Source organism: Bufo gargarizans, unplaced genomic scaffold, assembly GCF_014858855.1.
Source record: "Bufo gargarizans isolate SCDJY-AF-19 unplaced genomic scaffold, ASM1485885v1 original_scaffold_1172_pilon, whole genome shotgun sequence".
Taxonomy (NCBI): domain Eukaryota; kingdom Metazoa; phylum Chordata; class Amphibia; order Anura; family Bufonidae; genus Bufo; species Bufo gargarizans.
The window spans coordinates 257,108-267,393 of NW_025334267.1; the positions used below are offsets into that span (position 1 = coordinate 257,108).

Below are 10,286 nucleotides of genomic sequence, written 5' to 3' on the forward strand. Positions count from 1 at the left end.
TCACACACACTGCACGACAGCCACATGTTACTGTACACTGAGCTCACTTATCACAGCTCTCTGATTCCGCAGCAGGGGGAGGAACCTCACAGACACTGCAGGACAGCGACATGTTCCTGTACACTGAGCTTACTTATCATAATTCTCTGATGATTCCCCAGCAGGGGGAGGCGCCTCACAGACACTACAGGGCAGCAACATGTTACTGTACACTGAGCTCACTTATCACTGCTCTCTGATTCCCCAGCAGGAGGAGGCGCCTCACAGACACTGCAGGACAGCCACATGTTCCTGTACACTGAGCTCACTTATCACAGCTCTCTGATGATTCCCCAGCAGGGGGAGGGGCCTCACAGACACTGCAGGACAGCCACATATTCCTGTACACTGAGCTCACTTATCACAGATCTCTGATTCACCAGCAGGAGGAGGGGCCTCACAGACACTGCACGACAGCCATATGTTCCTGTACACTGAGCTCAATTATCACAGCTCTCTGATGATTCCCCAGCAGGAGGAGGGGCCTCACACACACTGCACGACAGCCACATGTTACTGTACACTGAGCTCACTTATCACAGCTCTCTGATTCCCCAGTAGGGGGAGGGGCCTCACAGACACTGCAGGACAGCCACATATTCCTGTACACTGAGCTCACTTATCAAAGCTCTCTGATTCCGCAGCAGGGGGAGGAACCTCACAGACACTGCAGGACAGCGATATGTTACTGTACACTAAGCTCACTTATCACAGCTCAATGATTCCCCAGCAGGGGGAGAAGCCTCACATACACTGCAGGACAGCCACATGTTCCTGTACACTAAGCTCACTTATCACAGCTCTCTGATCATTCCCCAGCAGGGGGAGGGGCCTCACACACACTGCAGGACAGCCACATGTTCCTGTACACCGAGTTCACTTATCACAGCTCTGATTCCCCAGCAGGGGGAGGGGCCTCACATACACATGTTCCTGTACACTGAGCTTACTTATCATAATTCTCTGATGATTCCCCAGCAGGGGGAGGCGCCTCACAGACACTGCAGGGCAGCAACATGTTACTGTACACTGAGCTCCCTTATCACAGCTCTCTGATTCCCCAGCAGGGGGAGGCGCCTCACAGACACTACAGGACAGCCAGATGTTCCTGTACACTGAGCTCACTTATCACAGCTCTCTGATGATTCCCCAGCAGGGGGAGGGGCCTCACAGACACTGCAGGATAGCCACATGTCCTTGTACACTGAGCTCACTTATCACAGATCTCTGATTCACCAGCAGGAGGAGGGGCCTCACAGACACTGCAGGACAGCCACATGTTCCTGTAAACTGAGCTCACTTATCACAGCTCTGATTTCCCAAGCAGGGGGAGGGGCCTCACAGACACTGCAGGACACGTGTTACTGTCCACTGAGCTCACATATCACAGCTCTCTGATGATTCCCCAGCAGGGGGAGGAGCCTCACACACACTACAGGACAGCCACATGTTACTGTACACTGAGCTCACTTATTACAGCTCTCTGATTCCCCAGCAGGGGGAGGGGCCTCACAGACACTGCAGGACAGCCACATGTTCCTGTACACTGAGCTCACTTATCACAGCTCTCTGATTCCCCAGCAGGGGGAGGGGCCTCGCAGACATTACACGACAGCCACATTTTCCTGTACACTGAGCTCACTTATCACAGCTCTCTGATTCCCCAGCAGGGGGAGGCGCCTCACAGACACTGCAGGACAGCCACATGTTACTGTACACTGAGCTCACTTATTACAGCTCTGATTCCCCAGCAGGGGGAGGGGCCTCACAGACACTACAGGACAGCCACATGTTCCTGTACACTGAGCTCACTTATCACCCCTCTCTGATACCATAGCAGGGGGAGGGGCCTCACAGACACTGCAGGATAGCCACATGTACCTGTCCACTGAGCTCACTTATCACAGCTCTCTGATTTCCCAGCAGGGGGAGGGGCCTCACAGACACTGCAGGATAGCCACATGTTCCTGTACACTGAGCTCACTTATCACAGCTCTCTGATTCCCCAGCAGGGGGAGGGGCCTCACAGACACTACAGGACAGCCACATGTTCCTGTACATTGAGCTCTAGTGAAATCAGGCGCAGTGAGGAAGCTGGCAGCCTTCGAGCGTCTTTCCCTCACCAAGCCTGCGCCAAATGCTGAACGGCGCAAAATTTCACCTGAGCACAGGGCTGGCAGACAGATGTGAGCGCTGCCTGGCCCTGTCAATCAGGACTTGGTGGTAGGCAACAAAGTTGGTAGAACGGAGCCTCTAGGAGCAGGAACAATGCCCCCCCCTGCTCCTAGAGGCTAATTAGCATATTATAAAAGTTAGATTTCTGGGGTAACATCATTCCCCAGCAGGGGGAGGGGCCTCACACACACTGCAGGACAGCCACATGTTCCTGTACACCGAGTTCACTTATCACAGCTCTCTGATTCCCCAGTAGGGGGAGAGGCCTCACACACACTGCAGGACAGACACATGTTCCTGTACACTGAGCTTACTTATCATAATTCTCTGATGATTCCCCAGCAGGGGGAGGCGCCTCACAGACACTGCAGGGCAGCAACATGTTACTGTACACTGAGCTCCCTTATCACAGCTCTCTGATTCCCCAGCAGGAGGAGGGGCCTCACAGACACTACAGGACAGCCAGATGTTCCTGTACACTGAGCTCACTTATCACAGATCTCTGATGATTCCCCAGCAGGGGGAGGGGCCTCACAGACACTGCAGGACAGCCACATGTCCTTGTACACTGAGCTTACTTATCATAATTCTCTGATGATATCCCAGCAGGGGAGGCGCCTCACAGACACTGATAAAAGTAGGAATAGGCTAGTTAGGTTTAGCTGACATTAGCACACCGCTAATGTCAGCTAGCTGAATGGGGTTAAATCTGGTGACAGAAACCCTTTAAGTTTGTGTGAATGGGGCCTAAGCAGGGGCATAGCTATAGGGGGTGCAGAGGTAGCAGTCACTACCGGGCCTAGGAGCCTAAGGGGGCCCAAAGACCCTTTGTGCCACATAAGACACTGGCATTACAGATGGTGAATACTGGTCAATTTACACCATTGGCTGGAGGGAAGGGGTTAGGTGATGAATTTGGCATGAGGGGGTGCCCTTTCAATGTTTGCCTCAGGCAGCAGAAAGGCTACGTGCTCCCCTGCCAACAAGCACTGAGGGACGGGGCCCAAGCTAAACTCTTGCACCAGGGCCCATGAGATTTTAGCTACGCCCCTGGGCCAAAGCCTTTAGCAGCATGCTGTGAGTGGAGGAAGGCATCCATGCACAGCAATGCTCAAGTTATGCAGGCCATTGCACCTACAGATGACTTGGAGGGAATGCATCTTTTCCACTATAAGGCCACGGAAAGAAACCAAAACGCATTTGTTTAAACAGTTTTATTTAAGAATCCATTGACATCCAAACACAGAAGACATGACTGCAGCAAACAGCATTCTGGTTATTACCTACAAACCTAAACCGTCCCAACACTATGAACAGGAGCATGTTTCATTTCACTCCAGAGCGTTTACCACCCGCCGCCACCAGCATCATATGCCGTTCACAAGGACTCATTGGCGTTAAACAGAAAAGAACCAGATGTTTGTCCCTATAGGGCCCTCAGGAGATTGTAACAAAAATCAAACCATGGTCACCTGACCAAAACTCCTTTTAGGAGTCCTATCTATATGTTAAAACTTTAACCTTTATTATTTACTTTTAAAACTAAAATACTCGGAGAAACCAATCTTATAAGGCAATTTAAAAATATCAGGCAGCAGTTTCGGGCTAAGTCAGTTAATTTATGTCTTTTTTGGGGGCGCTGTCATAGATACTCTGTGGCCATGTATCACCGCAGGTTACCAGGTGTGTTTTCAATGGTGAATTATTTGGTGTCCCTATAGGTCCTAAGTATAGGAGCTTCTATTGTACACATGTCAATCACAGCAACACAACTCGATTGGTGGAACCCATAGATTGGGAGGGGATAGATAGTTTAGGCAGGCGAAACAGAGCGTGTCACGCTATTACTCCAACTCACCTGATGAAGCCGCATCGCGGGGTAGGGACAATCTACAATTTTTAGACAGGTTGCAGTATAGGGCAAGATCTACAACCAGTAGGGTCGCAATCATTGTCCAGCTCCATAAATATTGTGCGAATGTCTGGAGGCAAACTGCCTGATCTCCCAGCGTGCGAAACTGCTACCTGATATTTCTAAATGACCTTGTAGTATTGGTTTCTCCGAGTATTTTAGTTTTAAAAGTCAATAATAGAGGTTAAAGTTTTAACATATCGATAGGACCTCTAAAAGGAGTTTTTGGTCAGGACACAGAAAAGAACGCACACCTCATACAGCATTCACAGCAGTAGACATTTCAAGGAGAGGAAAAGTTATTATATTTGTACACAAACGCATTTCAAACAGTTATAGCTTTTAGGCGGGGAATGAAATAAGCTCCAGTCTTCCAAATGAAGAAGAACATTGGTGCGTTACTTGCTCCCACTGCTCTCTGCACGCGCTCACTATGGCCACTGGCTCGAGAGACACATCTCCAACGTTTAGAAAGAAAAAATCCCAAAATGCACCCCCAGGTCACTGCTCGCTCTCTGGATCTCACTCATACCCCAAGCCTCTCATGCCTTGGTACCAACAATCCCACAGTTCAAACAGCCTTCCGGTTCCAACTCACAGCCGTGCGTACTCAGGGTTTATTCACACATCGGTTTGTGTTTTGCGGATCCACTAAACACGGACACAGGCAATGTGCGTTTCGTATTTTGCGGACCGCACATCGCCAGCACTTAATAGAAAATGCCTATTCTTGTCCGCAATTGCAGACAAGAATAGGCATTTTCTATTAAGTGCCGGCGATGTGCGGTCCGCAAAATGCGTAACGCACATTGCCGGTGTCCGTGTTTTGCGGATCCGCGGATCTGAAAAACACACACAGATGTGTGAATGGACCCTAATCCCTTCATAGAAGATATGCAGCTGAACCACCAGCAAGCTTGAAGAAAACCTCTAGAGAAAAAGTCTGTAAATTACATTTTACAGTTGTAATTACTATAAAATTAGGAAATGTTGCCTTACCCACCCCCCTCACTAAGCCATACTATCTACATACCCCAACCAGAGGACTTGGACTCGAGCTAAAGCCCCCAATGAACCCAGTAGCCAGCATTAGGAGAACCCCAGCCTATAGCAGAGTTCGAGCCATAAGAATTACTACCTGAGCCAAAACTCTGTGGCCGGTCTCTTGGCTGATTTCCTTGCCACTGATTGATACCCTGTGGACCAAGCTGATTCTGCTGACTAGCAAGCATACCCATCATCCCCGAGCTGCTCTGTACGGCTGCCGGAGCAGCAGCCATCATTGTAGGGTAAATGCTGAATGGCCCAAAGTTCATGCCACCACCATCCCCCATGTTATTAGGCTGGTTGTGCGCAAGGCCTCCATTGTTTGGCCTGTTATTAGGATATCCACAATTCCCAAAGATGGGTCCTGGGACTCTGCCACCGCTCTCCAAAGGGCTCTTTCTATTGTGTTTAGCTGCCGATACGTGAACACTGAATCCTTTGATAATCACATCTTCTCCACACAAAGACTCCGCAACCTTGGGAAAAAAATAAAGACATTCAGTCACCGAGGTGACATCTACAAATCCAATTCTAGCACCAATGACTGGGAAAAACATTGGAATTACCGGGCTTCTAAACAACGGCACATTGGTTAACCCTTTCAGCACCGGGCCACTTTCCACCTTAAATCCCAGGCTGATATTTGCAAATCTGACATGTGTCACTTTGTGTGGTAATAACCTTAGAACACTATTACTTATACAAGCCATTCAGAGAACGTTTTCTCGTGACACATTGTACTTCATGACAGTGGGAAATTTCAGTCGATATATTTCACCTTTATTTATAAAATTATTCCAAATTAGAATTTCTCTACTTTTAAGACATCTAGTAATGCCTCATAAAATGATTACCAACCAACATTCCCCATATGTCGGCTTTGTGTTGGCATCATTTTGTAAATGTTCCTTTTATTTTTAGGACATTAGAAGACTTTCAACAAAGTTTCCAAAACCATTTTTTAAGCACCAATTCAGTTATAAAGTGATTTTGAGGGGCTTACGTAATGGAAACCCCCCATAAATGACCCCATTTTAGAAACTACACCCCTCAAATTATTCAAAACTGATGTTACAAACTTTGTTAACCCTTGAGGTATTCCTCAAGAATTAAAGGAAAATGGAGGTGAAATTTCTAAATTTCTCTTTTTTGGTAGATTTTTTATATTAATCGATTTTTGCTTGCAACACAGCAAGGGTTAACAGCAAAATAAACATTTTGGAGGCAGATTTCACAAGATTGGTTATTAGGCACCATTTTGTATTTGAAGAGACCCTGACATACCCCTACAGTGGAAACCCTCAAAAAGTGACCCCATTTTGGAAACTACACCCCTTAAAGATTATGTTAAGGTTGGAATTGAGCACTTTGACCCCCTAAGCCTTTTACGGAATTTGGAAACGCTTCGCTGTAAAAATGAAGTTTTGTTTCTTCCAATAAAATGTTGCTTTAGCCCCAAATTTTTCATTTTCACAAGGGGTAACAGGAGAAAAAGCATCAACTAATTTGTTACCCATTTTCTCCTGAATCGGTAACACCCCATGTGTGGTGATAAACTGCTGTGGGGGCTCATGGCAGGACTCAGAAGAGAAGGAGCGCCATATGGCTTTTGCAGCGCAGATTTTGATGGATTGGTTTACGGGTGCCATTGGTTTTTATTGTCTTACGTGGGGGCTCATTTTTTGCGGGATGATGTGACCGTTTGATTGGTACCATTTTGGTCGCTTGGTATTAAACTTTGTGAGGCAAGGTGGAAAAAAATGGCTGTTTTGGCATAGTTTGGGCACGCCGCAGGATACCACGGTCAGTGCTGACCGAGGCAGTGCAAGGGTTAATGCACCGGGCATCAGCGTTTTCACCGATGCTGGCTCATACAGCAGAGGTCCGACTATCAGTGACTGCCGGACCACTGCGGCTGATCGGACGGGAGCATCTCCTGTGCCCGCACAGAGCACCGTAGCCGTATGGTGCTGGGATTTGTGACCCTGATACCAGCGCCGCACAGGTACAGTGCTGGTGTCCTACGGGTTAAAGGGCTTGTCCAGGTTCAGGGCTGAAGCCGGATATAAGCTCCCCTTCACTCCATTACCATGTAGGAGTGCAGCATTTCCTTGCTCCGATGCTCCACTTGTGCAGGGCACGGTCTGTTTTACTGCCGGTGACAGATCAGGCTTCACATCAGTATGCTAGGCAGAGACTTCCACCTAGCAGTGAGCCTGGTGACGTCACCAACACAAATGGGTAGTGTATAGCACTGTCCTGGGCATCAGTGGTACTGCCTCTAAAACCACCCAGAACAGCTATCTACACGGCCCATTTGTGCCAGTGGCATCACCGGGTTCCCTGCTAGGCACAAGTCTCTGCCTAGCATACTGATGTGAAGCTCGGTACGTCACCAGCTGACAACAAGCTACACGATGCAAGGAAAGGGGAGCTTCTATCAGGTTCAGCTTTGGACGCAGCCACTCCTTTAATGACTTGTATTAGGAATGTAAGTGAGTGCTCTCATCTGGGGATTAAGGGCATAAACTCTTGGACCCACTACTATCTTGAGAACGGGGCCCTACCTTACCCTGATAGGAGGCTGTGCACGCATGGATCTCCATTCACTTCTATGGAAGTTTCAAAAATAGCCAAGCATGGGTCCCCTTTTCAAGATTGTTGTGCTGGTCCCACTTCTGAGACCTGCCTCCATCAGACATTTAGGACATACCAGTGGATGTGCCACAAGTATAGATGGGACAACCCCTTTAAATCCAGACAGCCACATGCCAAAAAGGGGAAAGCTAAGAAAACTGGTGGTCCGTCATATCCACAATTGTCAGTGTGAGCACTTTTCAGAACCTACCCAATGCTCAGGCAAGAACTGGATCCATTAGTATTTTCTCCATAGATGTGCTATGGAAGGTCTGATCTGTGGAAGCCAGAGCTATATTGCCCACATACAGGGGGATATGTTTATGTGCTTATATAATAGGAAATGATACAATCCTCTAATATGCATGTATATAAAATTCTGCATACATACCTCTCATATCAGACAGCTGACCCTATATGAAGAAGAATGGTACAGCCCATGTATCAGTCCTGTGTAATGTATCCATGGCCGTCATGCCACACCCTTCACCATACAATGTATGACATTACTGACGCCATGTTTAGTCCTAACCAGCCCTCCTACGGATGCATTTTACAGGACTACAATGGACTGTGACAAAGGCACGGATATAAAAAGGTCCATGAACAGAATTTTAAATAGATGTATATTAGTAAATTGCTCCATAAAACAGGAATACCTGGTTAAGAGAAAGTGAGCGCTTGCACTCAGCCCCCCAGACATCACTGCTTAGTTCTGCAGAAGATTTCATCTACGTAAAGGGAGTGCCCCAAGTCCTCCACAGCCCTGACTCTGCATTCACTCTCCATGGGGGCCTCTGAAGTCTTAAAGGGAGTGCCCTAAGTCCTCCACAGCCCTGACTCTGCATTCACTCTCCATGGGAGCCTCTGAAGACTTAAAGGGAGTGCCCCAAGTCTTCCACAGCCCTGACTCTGCATTCACTCTCCATGGGAGCCTCTGAAGACTTAAAGGGAGTGCCCCCAATTCTTTCACAGCCCTAACTCTGCATTCACTCTCCATGGGAGCCTCTGAAGACTTAAAGGGAGTGCCCCAAGTCTTCCACAGCTCTGACTCTGCATTCACTCTCCATGGGAGCCTCTGAAGACTTAAAGGGAGTGCCCCAAGTCTTTCACAGCCCTAACTCTGCAGTCACTCTCCATGGGAGCCTCTGAAGACTTAAAGGGAGTGCCCCAAGTCTTCCATAGCCCTGACTCTGCATTCACTCTCCATGGGAGCCTCTGAAGACTTAAAGGGAGTGCACCAAGTCTTCCACAACCCTGACTCTGCATTCATTCTCCATGGGAGCCTCTGAAGACTTAAAGGGAGTGCACCAAGTCTTCCACAGCCCTGACTCTGCATTCACTCTCCATGGGTGCCTCTGAAGACTTAAAGGGAGTGCCCCAAGTCTTCCACAGCCCTGATTCTGCATTCACTCTCCATGGGAGCCTCTGAAGACTTAAAGGGAGTGCCCCAAGTCTTCCACAGCCCTGATTCTGAATTCACTCTCCATGGGAGCCTCTGAAGACTTAAAGGGAGTGCCCCAAGTCTTCCACAGCCCTGACTCCGCATTCACTCTCCATGGGGGCCTCTGAAGACTTAAAGGGAGTGCCCCAAGTCTTCCACAGCTCTGACTCTGCATTCACTCTCCATGGGAGCCTCTGAAGACTTAAAGGGAGTGCCCCAAGTCTTCCACATCCCTGACTCTGCAGTCACTCTCCATGGGAGCCTCTGAAAACTTAAAGGGAGTGCCCCAAGTCTTCCACAGCCCTGACTCTGAATTCACTCTCCATGGGAGTCTCTGAAGACTTAAAGGGAGTGCCCCAAGTCTTCCACAGCCGTGACTCTGCATTCACTCTCCATGGGAGCCTCTGAAGACTTAAAGGGAGTGCCCCAAGTCTTCCACAGCCCTGACTCTGCATTCACTCTCCATGGGAGCCTCTGAAGACTACAGCAGGATGGGCAGGGTGTATGTGGGAAACTGGACCCCCACCAATCAGGTACTTCGTTATCCCTTATCCTGTGGGCAGGGGACAGCTTGAAAACTTGGCACAACCCCTTTAAAATGTATGAATGAACACGTTAAAAACCATTTACTCATGCAGAACAGATGACAGATACAATATATACCTGAGCTGCCTCTTACCTGGTCATCGGCAAAGGTCACAAAGGCAAACGCTCTAAATGGCTTTGGGACAAACACATCTACAACCTCCCCGTACTGCGTGAAGAAATGGCGAAGCTCCTCCGCTGTCATATCCTCAGTGCACCGGCCAACATATACCTTATGGCTGCACACAGGTTCATCCAAGCTTTGCTGTAGAGAAGCCACAATGAGTGAGAGGCCTAGAAGTATGCATCCCAACGTTGTGACGAATAGTAATAAAGTGACATGGCGGCGTCACGTGAATGGGCACAGCAGAGCTTTTACCATTTCCAGAGAACCCTCATCATACAGCTAATAAGAGAATGCGTAAAAAAAATGCAATTGCTGTCAGA

At 48.4% G+C, this 10,286-nt stretch overlaps 1 protein-coding gene across 1 annotated transcript; it reads right to left on the reverse strand.

The window, feature by feature from the left end:
• Window positions 1-5,184: 5,184 nt before the first annotated feature.
• On the reverse strand, window positions 5,185-10,044 carry LOC122923100 (TAR DNA-binding protein 43-like). Its single transcript, XM_044273829.1, has 2 exons — window positions 9,934-10,044; window positions 5,185-5,649 (listed from the first exon to the last, which is right to left on the reverse strand). Exons 1-2 carry the CDS (start codon window positions 10,042-10,044, stop codon window positions 5,185-5,187), a joined length of 576 nt encoding a protein of 191 aa, XP_044129764.1.
• Between the last annotated feature and the right edge of the window lie 242 nt (window positions 10,045-10,286).

Bases quoted from the DNA above. Each gene is read 5' to 3' on its own strand.
- LOC122923100 (XM_044273829.1), bottom strand. From the start codon at position 10,044: ATGACAGCGGAGGAGCTTCGCCATTTCTTCACGCAGTACGGGGAGGTT. The intron at 5,650-9,933 runs GTAAGAGGCAGC...TTTTTTCCCAAG, and splicing joins TGACCTTTGCCGATGACCAG to GTTGCGGAGTCTTTGTGTGG.